General features: G+C 47.9%; 1 protein-coding gene across 12 annotated transcripts in view; it reads right to left on the bottom strand.

The window, feature by feature from the left end:
* Positions 1-16311, bottom strand: part of KATNIP (katanin interacting protein) — a 234135-nt gene that overhangs the window by 50083 nt on the left and 167741 nt on the right. For 11 of the 12 annotated variants that reach the window (XR_012092933.1, XM_007988570.3, XM_007988596.3 and 8 more), the window contains one exon: positions 8993-9130. The exons of the other annotated variant lie outside the window; for it this stretch is intronic. Coding sequence is in view for 10 of the 11 variants with exons in the window: in XM_007988570.3 (XP_007986761.3) it covers positions 8993-9130 (138 nt within the window). In the remaining variant the exon portion in view is untranslated. The remainder of the gene's footprint in view (positions 1-8992; positions 9131-16311) is intronic. 12 annotated transcript variants of the gene reach the window in all.

The raw sequence follows: 16311 nt of genomic DNA, 5'->3' as shown, positions 1-16311 counted from the left end.
TGCTCAAATGCTAGTGGCAGCCATGGGGGTCTGTGAGCTGAAGGACGCATACCCTCAAGTCCAGAGGAAGCAGGGAGCATTCCGCTCCAGCCAGTGGATGAAAGAGAGGGAATATTGCTAGGTCATCAAAAGCCAATTTCCAAATGTTGTCATTAAACAATTCATAAGCTGTAAACACCGTGAGGACCAAACTGAATGCATCACAGGGCAGATTTGGCCTGGGGTGCCTGTTTGTATGTCAGAAACTCAGGACCCTAAGGAACACCCTCAGGAAGCAGGGACTTGGTGCCAGGAAGGGTGTGGCTGGAGACCCCCGGAAGGGGCCTAAGGCAGGCTAGGGGTACGGGGAGGCTTGTCTGTGATGTCAGGCTCAAGCTGAACCTCAGTGTTTTGAAAGGCAGGTTTGTAACAAGACGGGTCAGGTATTCCAGGCTCTGGGGATGGCAGGAGCTAAGGCAGAGGGGAGAGAAGAGTTTTATGGGGGCCAGTGGGAGGTCAAAGCTATCTAAGCATGAAAGAGCCAGAGAGTCAGATTTTGGGGTCAGGGAGTGGCGGAAGTCACCAATGCAAACACATTCAGGGTCCAGGTAAGTACCGCAAATGAGACAGGCAATGGGGTATAAGGACAACGGTGTCGCTGTGACTCAGTTCCACTCAAGTTTCCAGGTATAAATGCGGGATCTTCTAGTTTCTCAAAAAATGCAAAAAACTTCATATTTTCATGCAAAACCTCCCAATTTAAAAATGTTGGCTATTAATTCAAATAATTTTGAAAACATGTGATCCAGCGGAAGTCTACCTGTGAGCTGCATCTGGTGACCGGTGCACAGCCTCTGTGTCCAGCCTTCTTCCCAGGATGCTCTGGGAGGCATGTGACAGCAGTGGGTCATGGTTGCTCCCCTGAGGTATTCTGCAGCTGGGAGGCCCTGGGCTCATCCCCTTCACTGCAGGGCCCCTGGGCCTCCCCTGCCTGGGCACGAGCTTGCAGGGGCAGGCAGCGTATCAGTGCTGATTCCCAGCACAACGCCTGGGCTTGGGGCAATTGACAAACCTCTGCTGATGAGAGGAGGGGCTGAGCCCATGAGCAGTGGAGGGGAGGATGAGGATACACGGGAATAAGGCTTCACACAGCAACAGGAAGAAGGGAAGGGATGAGCTGGATTGGGAAGGAGACTGGTTTTGGAAATCGAACTGGTAGGACTTAGAGATGCCTGACAGTGAGGGGCAAAGGGAAGTCAGAGGATCAAAGTTGTGAGCCAGGAGCTGGCGCAGACAGAAGAAGGAAGTGGAGAAGGAAGCCTGGCGTGGGTGGATAGACGGGCAGGGTTTGGGTGTGCCAAGTGGGAGTAGTGTGCATTCACAGTAAGAAAGGCCAGAAATAGCGATCCAGTGGTCAGGCCTGCAGCTTTGATATGTGGTTAAGTGTCAAGGAAGGTTTAAGTTTGCGAGCTGATGAATAAATTCAACAGCATGTGACTCCTATGTTCTTAGAGAAAAAGAAAAAGGACCTAGGTCGGGTATGATTTTCTATCTTCCCTGGTGATTTTTCCCTCTTTCAGAGGCAGAACTTCAATTTCCCATTGAAAATCCAGCCTTCTCTTAATTTCACCTCATGTGGATAATGTGGGCCCACCCCAGATAGCAATGCAGGTCTGACCAATAATAAGCGCTAGATTGCAGCTTTCATGAGGACAGTCTCTTTCTGTGGGGGCTGCTGAAATAAACATGAACCTGATGCCACTGGGGGCTACCACGTGGAACCTGAGGATGAGGCCAGCACAGAGGGGAAGAGAGCTAAGTGATGGAGGGAGGCAGATTCCTGATGACATCATGTGAAATCCTGGATGCCGCCATACCTAAAGCCAGCCACCCAGCGTCTTCTCTTACATGAGCCAAAGACTTCTATTTTGTGCTTAACCCAGTTTTAATTGGGTTTTCTGTCTTTTGCTACCAAGAGAATCCTGGCTGATAAAACAGCCCTTCTACTGAGAACTCCAATCAACGGGCTCAGCTACTGAGTCAGTCCTGGCCAAGGCTGGCAGGAGGCAGGTGGGAAGCTCCACCCTCCAGGCGATCTGTGATTTCTCCTGCTGCGCCAGTCAGCACCTACACCTGGGTGAGCAGCCCTCCCCTGCCCAGACATCTGCCTACTTCCAGTTGCAGCCTGCCCACCTGGTCTGCAGAGCACAGGACATGGGTCTCAGCTTCCATGCTGGCTCTGCGTCCACTTTCATTCTCTCTAGGAGCAGAGCCTGGCTCTGAATCCCTACGTTCTTGTGGGGCTGCTCTCTTTAAAGGCTGAATGTGGCTGGGCCCAATGGTTCATGCCTGTAAATCCTAGCATTTTGGGAGGCTGAGGCAAGTGGTCACTCGAGGTCAGGAGTTCGAGACCAGCCTGGCCAACATGGCAAAACCCGTCTCTACTGAAAATATGAGAATTAGCTGGGCATGGTGGTGCGTGCCTGTAGTCCCAGCTACTCAGGAGGTTGAGGCAGGAGAACTGCTTGAACCCAAGGGGTGGAGTCTGCAGCGAGCTGAGATCGGGCCACTGCACTGCAGCCTGGGTGACAAAGCAAGACTCTGTCTCTAAATAAATAAACAAATAAATAAATAAAGGCTGAATTCTCTGTTCACTTCTCCTTCCCCTGCTGGCTGGGGACCCGCTTTAAGGCTGACCCTCTTGGAACTCTCATGGCTACCATGTCTGTACCTACCTGAGTGAGGACTCTGCCCACAGACTGTACTCACCGCATCCCACCCAACGAAAGCACTCTCTGGCCTACACCAAGCCTGAGGTCCACAGCTCAGGAGGCTTCCCATGCAATGGGGTCAGTCCCCTTTTCACCAGTTGCCCTGCTAAGATGCCCAGCATACTTCCTGGACCCCACAGTGCCCAAACCCTGCCATGGAGCAGAGCCATCAGGCCACACTGACTCGGGTGACCAAATGAAGGTGACACCTTTGACTTCCGAGTCATTGCAATGTTTGGTCTTGGTTTGTATCAGATCCAAACAAACCAAGTGTAAAAGAAACAATTTTGAGAGAATGAGGAATGTTTAAACATGAAGTGGGTATCAGGGCATGATAATTAATTATGGCCACGCACGATAGTGCCATCAAGGTTACAGAAAAATAAACAAACAAATGTCTTTTTTTGTTAGAGATGTATACTGAAGGATGTATGAGTGAAATAGTGTGATAACTACAATTTGCTTGCAAATGTTAGGGGGATACGTGAAACAACAATAGCAGAATGTTGATAATTATTGAAGCAGGTGATGGATACACGCCTCATTACTGAACTAATCCCTTCACTTTTACATTCATTCGAAAACTTCTTCCCAGAAAAAGGCATTGCTGAAAATGCAAATAGTCATAGGATGAGCTGAGTCTACCCAAAGGGCACCCCAAGAGCACTGACACCCTCATCCAAGCCACCACCATCTTCAGCTAGGCTATTCTTAGCTAGACTATGTCTTGAGCCTCCTCTCTCTGGGCTCCCTCTGCCCCCTGATCCATTCTCCAAATCAACCAGAGTAGTCTTTTAAATTCCTCAATCAGGACCGGGCGCGGTGGCTCACACCTGTAATCCCAGCACTTTGGGAAGCTGAGGCGGGAGGATGACTTGAGGCCAAGAGTTTGAGACCTGCCTATCTCTGCAAAAAATAAAAAAAAACTAGCTGTGGTGGTGTGCACACCTGGAGTCCCAGCTACTTGGGAGGCTGAGGTGGGGGGAACACTTGAACCCAGGAGGTCAAGGCTGCAGTGAGCCATGATCACGCCACTGCGCTCTAGCCTGGGCAACAGAGAGAGACTATCTAGAAAAACAAACAAACAAACAAACAAACAAACATCGTCCATCAGATCATGTCACCCTGCTCACAAGCCTCCGGCGATGACACTAACAACTGACCCTTGTACAGAAGGCGGGAGGTCAGGAACGACTCAGAGCACTTTACATGCATTCACTGGACATTTTCCAGATAACGCTGAGGCATAGAGATGTGAGGTAACCTGCCCCAGGCCACACGGTCTTAGATAGGCTGGCTCTGACCATACTATATTCTGCCTGTCTCCGAATCAGATCCAAACCTGCTGGCCCACAGGATCTTGTCCCCACCTCCCTCTGGGACCTCCCATGACACTCCTTGTTCCCCATGCTCCAGCCACTTGGCGAAACTACAGTCCTTGAACTCCTGCCGCAGGGCCTTTGCTCCTGCTGTGCCCTGCGGGGAATGCCCTTCCCACAGATGCCCCATGGATGCTCCTGGTCATCACTGAGCTTGGGGAAGGACTCTGGCCACCTGGCTCCAAGCAGCCCAGCCTCCTCCTCCCTGTGGCCCTCATTCACTGTCCTGTGTTATTGTTATGGATGGTGGCAGGGGTGGGGATGGTACTGGGATGAAACTGTTCCATTTCAGATCATCAGACATTAGATTCTCATAAGGAGCGTACAGCATAGACCCTTCACATGTGCAGTTCCCAATAGGGTTTCCATGCCTGTGAGAATCTCATGCCACTGCTGATCTGACAGGAGGCAGAGCCCAGGTGGTCATGCTGGCTCATCCGGGGCTTACCTCCTGCTCTGCGGCCTGGTTCCTAACAGGCCTCAGACTGGTACTGGTTTGTGGCCCGGGAGCTGGGGACCCCTGGCCTAGAGCACATTACATGTCACAGAAATATGCCCCTGGAAAAATGTAGCATTTATCTATCAAAAACAATTTAATGAGTGCCTTTCTGTATATGAAATATACCCTGGGTGCCCGTCCTGCCTGGATGCTCACTGCTGTCCCACTTCCTGGTGTGACCAGGCTGGAGGCGGCACTTGCGTGGTGACGCTGTGGGTGATGATGGGGATGGTGTGCTTATCTGTACTGTCACACATAACTAATATGACTATTATAAAGGCAAACAGATGGAGCATGGAGAGCTGCTGGAAGCCCACTTTTTGGATGAGTTATTACCTACTATAGAAGGGAGACTATCGGTTTCTTCCTCCCAACAGATGCCACTCTGCAGGAGAAACAGTGCCGTGAAAAATCAGAGAAAGACAAAGCGGACCTCAAATTCCCCTCCCCGGCTTTGTCTCTTACCACCTGCTAGCTGGGCAAGTCACTTAATCTGGGGAAAACCAAAAGATATGACACACACAGTAGCACATCCTCCTGAGCCCACGGCAGACGTGGCTGATCAATCATTGCATCCTTTCCTCGATGAACCAGAAAGAAGGTTCCAGATCTTTCTCAGGACAGCACTCCAGCAAGCTGTTTCCCATCAGCGTTGGCAAGAGAGACACAGCCTATTTGCCATCTGGGATGTCACTGTCCTAAGTTCTGGCTTCTTCGTCTATAAGATGGGAAATACCACTACCTGCCTCATAGGATCACTGGGGGTTAATTGAGATGATTCATTTGTTCAGTTATTCATTCATGCATTGAATATTTACTGAGTGCCCACAGGGTGCCTATACGTGCCTGATACCTACGGCACTGAATAAATGGCAGCTGTCACAAGTAGAGGCATCTGTTTGCTGCCTTCTGTGCACTGTTGTGGTGGCAGTGCAGCCTCCACGTCCTCACTTCGCCTCTCCCATCCCTCTCCTCTGGCCCAGCTGACACTTACAGCATCACCAAGTGAGGGGGGAAGGAGCCCATAAATGCTAGCGTGAGGATTTCACAGGCAGCACATTTCCCAATAAAAGAGACTCCCCTTTTTCTAATCCCTTCCTTTCTTCCGTTCTAAATAAGCCCTGGTTGGATTAGCTGCCCACATTTAACTTTTCTTCTTCAGATTCCCATACACAAAACACTGTATTAACAAGCCACATCTACCAGGCCAAGCTATATTTCCTATAAACTCTCATTTTATCTCCTCTAAAACACACAGTAATAGCATCCTCTGGAGAATATTAAATCAAACCAACCTGCAGCTGCATTTGTTTGCGCTTTTCTGCTCCTGGTAAATTCTGGCAACAGATGGGTGTGTGTTACATAAGCGGTGCCCGGCAGGAGCCGCAGTCCTCCACACTCCAGCCTGGCTGCGGAAAGACCTCGGCTCTCAAATCCCTGCAGCCAACAGCTCCCCCACGCACCCGTGACGACACCCCAAGCTCCTGAGGGACTCTTAAGACCCTATGCCATTTTAGACAATTCTAGAAGCACAAGGAAGGCTGAGCATAGGTTAAAGAACAAAGGCAGGCCCTGGCCAAAAGGGATGAGGCTTATCTTTGTTGTAATCCTGCACATAAAATCTGCTTTCCTTGCCCTGAGATATATATTCAGTGACAGGGCCGAGCTGCAGGGCACAGGCCCGGGCAGCTGGCATTGTTCCATTGCCCATTCTAGAAGAGGGTGCTCATGGCCACCAGCCAGGAAGCACTGAGTGGGACTTGGAATGAGAGGACCCGGCCCCAGATGCTCACAGTGTGCCGTGACTATGTGGGCTGCGGCTGCATTCCGGGGTCTGAGGGCCAGCCTCTGAGCACACAAGAGGCCAGGGCTGGCAAGTGGAGAAGGCGGGTCTGACACGCCCAGAGAAATTTCCACAAGTTCCCAATGACTTGGCCTTCTTTTTTTCAAGTTTAAACTTCAGGTGTTTGTTTAAAAACAAACAAGCAAACAAATAACCTCAAAGATCAGAAATGAGAGAAAGCTCTGGGCAGCACTGTGTGTACACACAGCTGGCCGGGGCTGCCTGTCCTGTTAGTTTCCTGACTCGCGGTGCCTCACGACTGACAGGTGCTCGGGACGTGATCACTAGGTGGATGGACAGCTGGTGGGCGGCAGAACTAGCAAGAAGCAGCTCAGGAAGGGAGGATCGGAAGGAGGGAAGGAGGGAAGGAGGGAGGGAAGAGGGGAGGACTGCCTCTCTGGGACTAGGTTCCCAGCTCTGCCTCCAACCTGCCATGTGGTCTTGTGCAAGCCACCTAGACTCTCCTATCCTCTCATCTGGATATCAGTAAGGATAACACAGCTGCTTATGGATTATTAGGAACATGAGCTCATTCATTCATTCATTCATTCATTCATTCATCAACCACGTATTTCTCCTTTCACTAGGGCAGGAGTGGAGATGACTTGGGGTGGAGATGTCTCTTAAGGGGTCCATGGTGGCCTGGGAAAGTAGCCACAAATTCCGGTCAGGAGATGGTGGAACATGTTCATGAGGTCCCAGAGAAGTGCAAGGGGCAGGGGGCAGGGGGCAGGGTCGGTTTCCTGGAGAAAGTGACGTCTGGGTTTCCAGGAATATGAGGCAGAGGCGGGCATTCTGAGTTGAGTGAGAAGGGGGTGTGAGGGGCAGGGATAAAGGTATCACTGCCATGGTCAGGGGGTGGAAAGCCAGGGCAGCCTGCATTCTGACAGGAGAGAGGCAGGGCCCAGCGTGAGGGGATTAGGAGGCTCTGATGTCACACTCAGGGGGTTGACCTTGATCCTCTGGGCCAAGGGGAGGCTCTGAGGGTTTGAAGCAGCAATGATGTGTGACTGGATCTCCCTGGTGGCTGCTGGAGACAGACTGGGTTGGGCCTAGGGCCAGTGAGAGCGATTAGGAGGCTATGTTCTTTCACACCTCCATGCCTGTGAACATGCAGGGCCCTCCATCCAGGATACACTTTCTCCTTTCCTGCCTCGGCTGACTGCCATTGTCCTTTGCCATCACAGCTCAGGTGTGTGTTCCTTCAAGAACCTTCCCTGATCTCTCCCAGCCTGAGGCGGGCTCCTTTCTCCACACTACGCACAGTCTGGGGCAGGCTAGCTCAAAAAGAAGAGTTTTGTTTGAATTGCATGGTGGTTTAAAAAGAACTTAAATTAGCTACTGACATTTACAAATAAGGAAGGCTCATGTCAAAACTCAGATATCCAGCTCTCTGGGCATGTTGGGAAGATCTGGCAGAACTGGCTGGTATTCTACAAAGCAACCCTTAGTTGAAGCTGAAAAGTACCCTTCCCTTTTCCTAGGGCATGGGCTTGCCAGTCTGCCATAGTCCTCACCACTCCCTAACGTCTCTAGCAAGACTGAAGGTGACGCTCCGTTCCTATTTATAATCTCACTTGAACAAATGCTTCCCTTACAGATTTGAAAGGAAAGTACAACTCTTGCCCCTATGTCTACCATAAGAGGGGCAGATAGGCCAAGTGAATTCCTGTCCTTCCTCACTATTCAGTTCCCTGATGGAACTATGAGTGCATGAAAAACAGCCCAGAGAAGGAAGGAAAGGGTGTGGGCACAGGCAGCAGCATGAGGGTAGATAGTGTGAGGTTAGAAAGGAGGGTGTGGATCCTGCAACCGGAGGTGGTAGGTCCAAAGGTAGCAAGTTATCTCAATTGATCACAGTCAGTTACAGAACTAACTCCTTTTTCCATTCTATCGCCCCTTCTCATTACTGTACTTGACTAGTCTTTAAAAAAATAAAAAATAGAACCAGAGGGGCACAATAGCCAGAGGTTAAGGGCCTGGCTACTCACAGTGAGGTCCACAGAACAGGAAGACTGGGATGCCTGGGAGCTGGCTGGACCTGCAGAATCTCAGGCCCTGCCCCAGACCTGCTGAATTAGAACCTGCATTTTAGCAAGATCCCACGGATGAGTCAGTGCAAGTTAACATTTGAGAAGTGAAGGCTAAGAGAAAGGGCCTGGAGTCCGAATGCAGGCGTTCACATTCTCACTCTGACACTGACTGGCTATGTGACTTGGGGCAAGTTACATAATCTCTCTGTGTCTCTGTTTCCTTATCTGTAAAACTGAGTCTCAGCTTGTATTTTTCCAGTTCCCCCAAGGGTGGCCTGATACCACCTCCCAACGCCAGCGGCCGGAAGCTCTGTCCCTGGGGGCTATGAGAATGCAGTGTGAACCTGCCAGCAGGCTCCTGCTGCACACGCAAGGCCAGCAGGGCCTCCATGTATCCATTTTGCAACTTTAGGAATCAGGCTATTGGCAAACTGCTAAGCGTTTCCATCAACCCAGTGCCCAGTGGGGAACCAGCGCCTGTTACTTACGCCATCAGCAGTCCAGTAATTCCGAACCTTGATCTTGGCCAGACTGAAGTCCCCCAGCTGTCTTGTGTTTCGAATAACAAAAAACAGCTGGAGAGGCGGGCGGAAGGGGCAGGTCCACGGGGAGGAGTCTTTCTTGTCCTAGAAGGCCAGCAAGAGAGGGAAATCATTGGGCACATTTCTGCCTCTCCCCAAAGTAAAATGGCAGTGGCTCTTTGGCTCACAAAAACCAGGAGAGGCCTGGTGAGGGCTCAGGGCAGGCAGCCAGGCCACCCCATTGCCATCACCCAGGCTGGAGACTCTGATCACCCCGTCTGGACGGCACTTCACAGCAGGCTACTGACCCTGTCCCACCCCCTGCACAAAGCTGCCACACGGACCCCTCTGATCTGCCAACCAGACGGAATTTAAAATGCAGCGGGCTTTATTTTAATCAACTTAATCGGCTTTGAGGAGAGCTCTGGGGGAGGGGAAAGACGCTAGAGAGAAGGACAGGACGCTATTTGATTAACCTGGCAAACAGAGCCTTTGATTTTCTTTTGTAAAACCCTGCCGAATTTAAAAAATTTTTAAATACAAAAGAAAGAAAGCCACTGTCTCAGGCGTTGGCTGGGCCAGGGCCAGGGCACTGAGCCCTGGGATTTATTCTGTTCCTTTCAGGGTTTCCAAGCTTGGAGGCTTCAGTTTGCAGACTCCCCGACAGAGGCCCCAGGGGCAGGTGAACAGGGACGCCTTGCTGTCACTCTCCTTCACACCGACAAAATTGCATGTCATGAGTGCTTTGGGTGCAGATGGAAAAAGCCAAACTGGGGGACTTTTCTCAGCCCCAGCCGCCTTTTCTTGGCTTTCTGCAATACCTATTCACTCTCCATTGGGATAAAACTCATAGCTGCTCCCAAACATGTCCACGCTGGCTCGACCCGGTGCCTTGGCACAGGGTGGGCCTCTGCTTGCTTGCAATTCTCGCAGTTCTCTTCCTAACCTTCTCAATCTGGGGAATTCAGCAAATCCAAGTGCCCTTGGCTCCTTGCAGTCCCCGAGCTTGGTGCCTACCTCGGGGTCCCATGATCATCTCTTTTCACGTTCATGTCATGCCCCCATTCAGCCGTGAGCTCAAGGGAAGGGGTCGTGTCTAGTTATTCCAGAACCCTAGGCTTTTAGCACAGTTTCTTGGCACATGGAAGATGCCAAAAAAAAAAAGAAAAAACAACTCTTTGTGTAATAAATAAATGACTAAGTGAATGCATAAATGGAGTGTGCCTCCTAACATCTGCCCTTTCATTAAAGCTTTAGGGAGGAGACTGTAGGCCGGGCGCAATGGCTCACATCTCTAATCCCAGCACTTTGGCAAGCAGATGGATCACCTGAGGTCAGGAGTTCGAGACCAGCCTGGCCAACTTGGCAAAACCCTGTCTCTACTAGTAATACAAAAATTAGTTGGGCATGGTGGGGCATGACTGTAATTCCAGCTACTCAGGAGGCTGAGGCAGGAGAATAGCTTGAACTCGTGAGGTGGATGTTGCAGTGAGCTGAGATCATGTCACTAAACTCCAAACTCCATCTCCAAAAAAAAACCCAAAAAACAAACAAACAGAGAACAGACTGTAAGCTGGATCTGGCTTGCAGGGGTATTTGTTTGGTTCATGCAATGTTAAAAACAAAACAAAACAAAACACAAATTCATTGCCGACATTTAAAAATGGGGAGATTCAGAGAGGTGCAGTGGCTCATACCTTTAATCCCAGTGATCTGGGAGGCTGAGGCAGGAGGATCGTTTGAGGACAGGAGTTAGAGACCCGCCTAAGTAATATAGAGAGACCTTGTCTCTACAAACAAATTTTAAAAATTAGCAGGGTATGGCAGTGTTTGCCTCTAGTTCTGGCTACTCGGGAGGCTGAAGTGGGAGGATCGTTTGAGCCCAGGAGTTTGGTATCACTGCACTCTAGCCTGGGCAACACAGTGAGACCTTGTCTCTAAGAAAAAAGGAAAAATATGAGGGCCAGGTGCAGTGGCTCACACCTGTAATCCCAGCACTTTGGGAGGCCGAGGTGGGTGGATCATTTGAGGTCAGGAGTTCAAGACTAGCCTGGCCAATGTAGTGAAACCCCATCTCTACTAAAAGAAAAAAAAAAATACAAAATTTAGCTGGGCATGGTGGCGGGCCTGTAATTCCAACTACTGGAGAGGCTGAGGCAGGGGAATCACTTGAACCCGGAAGGGGGAGGTTGCAGGAAGCCAAGATCGCACCGCTGCACTCCAGCCTGGGTGATGGAGTGAGACTGTCTCAAAAATAGGTGGTGGTGGAGTGGGGAGATTTCTCCAGCCAGATTTCCGACTCCTCTGCAGACTCAGAAAACATGGCAGCTCAGGAGCCCTGGTGGCCGTTTCCTGGAGCCAAGAGTGTGCAGCCCCTGAAGCCCGCCATTCCCCAGGGCTCCACGGTCCCCACCACTCCCTACTGCTTCACATCCACCTCGCTTCCCTCTTCTGCCTCTGCCTGGCCCCTGTAGGCACTGAGTCTGTGGTCCTTGTTTAGGGCAGCAGCAGCAAGTCCCATCTGCAATAAGCAACCTCCGCGGGCCTGACACTGGCTGACTTGTCCCTTTTATCTCAAAGGGGCATCGCCCTGCATTTGAGAACATCTCGACGGACTCCCCGCCACCAGGAACGTGCCTGCTACTTGACAGAGCCAGGGAGGGAGGATTGGCTGATCTGGGGTTTTATCGGCCCCCAGGAGATGGGAGGCCCAGGCTCCAGCTGCGGTGGAGGACAAAGGGGGCTTGTTTCGGTGACAATGGTGCCTTTCAGGAGGGAGGAGGTGGCTTTTGTTAAGGGGGAACGATGAGTTCAAGGGGTTCTGACTTATTCTGGCAAGTTTCTCCAGCTCTACAAGAACTTCTAGTGCTCTGGGCAGCTGCGAGGGGTCAAGAAACCACATCCCCAAATCCAGCGGGTGAGTCTCATTCCTTTGCTGAGTGGGGGCCTAAAATGGGTCACTGTGGCTGCCTGACAAAGGAAGAGACTGATGGCTGACCCTTAGATGTGGGCTAGGGGACTGTAATTGATTTCCCTTCACATTTCTGTCAGCAGGAGGAGTAACAGGAGGCCTAAGTGGGAATTGTGATGTTCAAAGTCAAAGAACATTAACCTGAGGATAACTCTGGGCCTCATTAGCACCCCAGCCTTCTGATGTTTTCTCTCCACAGACAGGATCTCAGAAAGGCTGATGGGAAGCTGCCCAGGACTGACCTGGCACATGCTGGGAAAACCCCTCGGTGCCAGGGCAGGAGGCAGAGCATCTGCAGCTCCTCCCTCCCCATCACAGGGGGTAAGGAATACAGCAGAACGGGAATCGGGCGCCTTCATGCTGCTGTTACTGCCCTTGGTTCTGGCTTCTTTCACTTGGAAACCCCAGGAGGTGGGCATTGCTGTAATGCATGTGCTACTGACCAAAACAGGCCAAAGCTCAGCGAGGGGTGGGATCGCCTAAGGTTGCTCAGTGCCTACGTGGTAGAGTGAGGATCTGAACCTCCATCTTTCATGCATTAATTCATGCTGTCTCTGGATTCCCCTGAGGCAGACCCTGAGGCAAGGATCCATGTGTAAGTAGCTTATTTAGACAGAGCAGAAAATATCAATGGGAGAGTGACGAAGTGAGACAAGGCAGGGAAGGTGGCTCATAAAGGGTATGTTATGAAGACAGCCGCTCCTGTGGGCAACTAGAGCTTAATCCCCCCAGGGAATCTGGGAGCCAGGGTGGAACAGGCATCAGAGTGACTGCACCAATGGGGCCAGGGAGCTGGGGTATTTATACCCCAACTTCCACCAATGTTGGTTGAGTGGTGCTCCTGGGGGTTCTCTATTTCTCTCTGTATGGGTGGTAAAGTGGGCCCTGGAGGCCAAAAAAAGAATCCTCCAGGAAAGAAATCTCAATGCTGCCATTCAGAAAAGCAGTCAGCATGCCCTGAAGTGCTAGGGCAAAAGGGTGGAAGCAGGCACGGACATATCTACTCCATAACTTGCCCAACAAACACTGTACAGGGTCCCTCCTGGGGGACTGATGCTGAGCCAGACACGGGGCATGTGCAAGGGAACCTGACCCACCAGGTCCTAGTAGCTCTGTGCTATGAGGGAAGGCAAACAGGTAATGTTTCCAAGAAAAAAAAATCAAGCAGGGACACATTCTAGGAAAAAAATAAGAGAGAATTATTCATGGCCCATGGAACAGCTATTTTAGAAGGGATGGTTAGAGAAGGCTTCTCTGAGGAGGTAACTTTCTAACTCCTAAACCAAACGTGCCTTTTTAACTCCAGTATTAACATAACACTGAATAGTAACCCGCAGGGAGATAGCGTGCTGCCCTCAGAAGTAGCTCCAATTTAATAAATTATTGCATTAAAAAGGAACAAACTATTGACACACACAACAATATGGAAGGATGTCAAGGGCATTACACTGAGTAAAAAAAGCGAGTCTCAGAAAGGTTACCGACTTTAGTAATGATATAAATGCTATATAAATGGTATGATTCCATTTACATAGCATTCTTGAAATGACAAAATGTATGTAGAGGAACAAATCAGTGGTTTCCACTGTCAGGACTGGGCTTGGGGAAGTATGGCTGTACAGGAGGAGCCCAAGGGAACTCCTTGGTGGTGATGGAACTGGTCTGTATCTCGATGTCTGTATCTTTAGAAAGAAATCTATATATGTGATAAAATTGCATAGAACCATATACATGTACACACAAGTGAGTGTATGAAGGTCTGTACATTACACCAATGTCAAGGTCCTGGTTTTGATGATGCACTACAGTTACATAGGATTTACCACTGGGGAAAACTGGGTAAAGGTGTATAAGATTTCTCTGTCCTTTTTTTTCAAAATTGAGATACAATTCACATCGCATAAAATTAGCCATTTTAAAGCGTTCAGTTCAATGGTGTTCACACGGTTCAGTACATTCACAAGGTTGTGCAACCATTACCATTATCTTCTTCCAGTACATTTTCACCACCCCCAAAAGATACCCATGTTCATTAGCAGTCTCTCCCCATTCCTGCCTCCTCCCAGCCCCTGGCAATGACTAATCTACTTTCTGTCTTCAGATCTGACTATTTTGGACATTTCATATAAATGAAATTATACAACACATAGCCTTCTGTGTCTGGCTTCTTTCACTTGGCATAATGTTTTCAAGATTCATCCAGGTTGTAGCATGTAGCAATACTTCTTTCCTTTTTAGGGCTGAATAATATTCCATTTTGTGGAAATACTACATTTTCTTTATTCATTCATTATGGACATCTGGCTGTTTCTACTACTTTTTGGCTATTCTGAATAATGCTGCAATGAACATGCATGTACAAGGTTTTTTTTTTTTTTTTTTTTTTTTTTTTTTTTAAATAAATGTATGTTTTTAGTTATCTTGGGTATATACCTAGGAATGGAATCGCTAGGTCATGGGTAACCCTACATTTACCTTTTTGAGAAACTGTTAAGTTGTTTTCCACAGGGGCTGAGCCATTTTACATTTCCACAAGCAAAGAATGAAGGTTCCAAATTCTCCACATGCTCATCAATACTTATTTTCTCTTTTTTTTTTTTAAAAAAAAATTACAGCTATCCTAGAGTGTGTGAAGTGATATCTCATTGTGGTTTTGATTTGCATTTCCCTAACAACTTATGATGTTAAGTATCTTTAATGTTCTCACCAGCCATTTGTACATCTTTTTTGGAGAAATGTCTATTCAAAGTCATTTGGTCATATTTTAATTGGGTTGTTCATCTTTTTGTCATTAGGGTTTTTTTTTCTTTGTATATTCTGAATATTAGACCTTTATCAGATATACGATTTGCAGATATTTTCTCCTTTTTGTAGGCTGTATTTTTACTTTCTTGATAGTGTCATCTGAAGGAAAAATGTTTTTAATTTTGATGAAGTCTGATTTATCTGTTTTTTTCCTTTTTTTGGTTGCTTGTGCTTTGGATGTCATAGCTAAGACTTCATTGACAAATTCAAGGCTATCAAGATTTACACCTTTGTCTTCTAAGAGTTTCAAAGTTTTAGCTCTTACATTCAGGTCTTTGATCCATTGAGTTAGTTTTGCATAAGGCATATGGTGGAAATCTACCTTCATCTTTTCGCATGTGGAAATGCATTTGTCCCAAGGCCATTTTTTGAATGACTATGCTTTTCCCATTGAACGGTCTTGGTATCCTTGTTGGAATCAATTGACTATAAATCCATGGGTTTACTTCTGGATGCTCAGTTCTATTTCATTGATCTATATGTCTATCCTATGCCAGTACCATGCAGTCTTTATCACTGCAGAGTTGGTAGTATGTTTTGAAATTGAAGTGTGAGTTCTACTTTATTCTTTTTCAATAATGTTTTAGCACTCTGAGTCCTTTGAAATTCCCTATAAATTGTAGAATCAACTTGTCAACTTGTACAAAGAAGTCAGCTGAGATTCTGACAGCGATTTTGCTGAATCTAGTGGTCAGTTTGGGGAAGTATTACCATCTTGACAATGTTAAGTCTTCTGATCCATGAACATGGGATGCTTTTCCAGTTTTTTAGATCTTAGATTTCTTTCAACAATGTTTTGTAGTTTTCAGAGTATACACTTTGTACTTCTTTTGTTAAATGTATTCCTAAGTATTTTATTCTTTTGATGCTATTGTAAACATAATTGTTTCTTAATTTCATTTTCCCTTGTAATCCTTTTTACTTCTGTAAGGTCAATAGCAATGTTCTCTCTATCATTCTTGATTTTAGTAATTTTAATCTTCTCCCCCATCTTTTTTTGGTTAGTCTAGCTAAAGGTTTGCCAATTTGCTAATCCTCTCAAAGAACCAACTTCTGATTTCATTGACTTTCTCTATTGTTCTTCTGTTTTCTGTACTATTTTACAACTTCCTGTGAGTCTAAAATTATCTCCAAATAAAAAGTTTAAAAATTGTAAGCTTAAACAACAACAACAACAAGAAACTGTAAGCTATGTTTCCGTTTAAAAAAACAAAAATAATATGTATGGCACATTTTTATGTATTGGGGATATAGTGTAAACAGGACAGACAAGAATTTTCAGCTAAATTGGGGAGACATAATATACATGTAAACAAGATCATTTCTTACAGTGAGATGTGCTCTGAAGAAATGAAAAATGGTGATGTGATAGTGACCAGGGTGGGAGGCAACAGGACTCCTCCAGATTGTTGGGTGAGGGAAAGTCTTGCTGAGAATGTGGTATTAGGGTGAAATCTGAATGTGGAGAAGCAACGTGAAAAGCTGGAGGAAGAGGTTTTAGAGAGGTAGG

This window comes from Chlorocebus sabaeus, chromosome 5, assembly GCF_047675955.1.
Source record: "Chlorocebus sabaeus isolate Y175 chromosome 5, mChlSab1.0.hap1, whole genome shotgun sequence".
Taxonomy (NCBI): domain Eukaryota; kingdom Metazoa; phylum Chordata; class Mammalia; order Primates; family Cercopithecidae; genus Chlorocebus; species Chlorocebus sabaeus.
The sequence above is the reverse complement of the archived record's forward strand: the minus strand, read 5'-3'. Positions and strand labels throughout refer to the sequence as shown.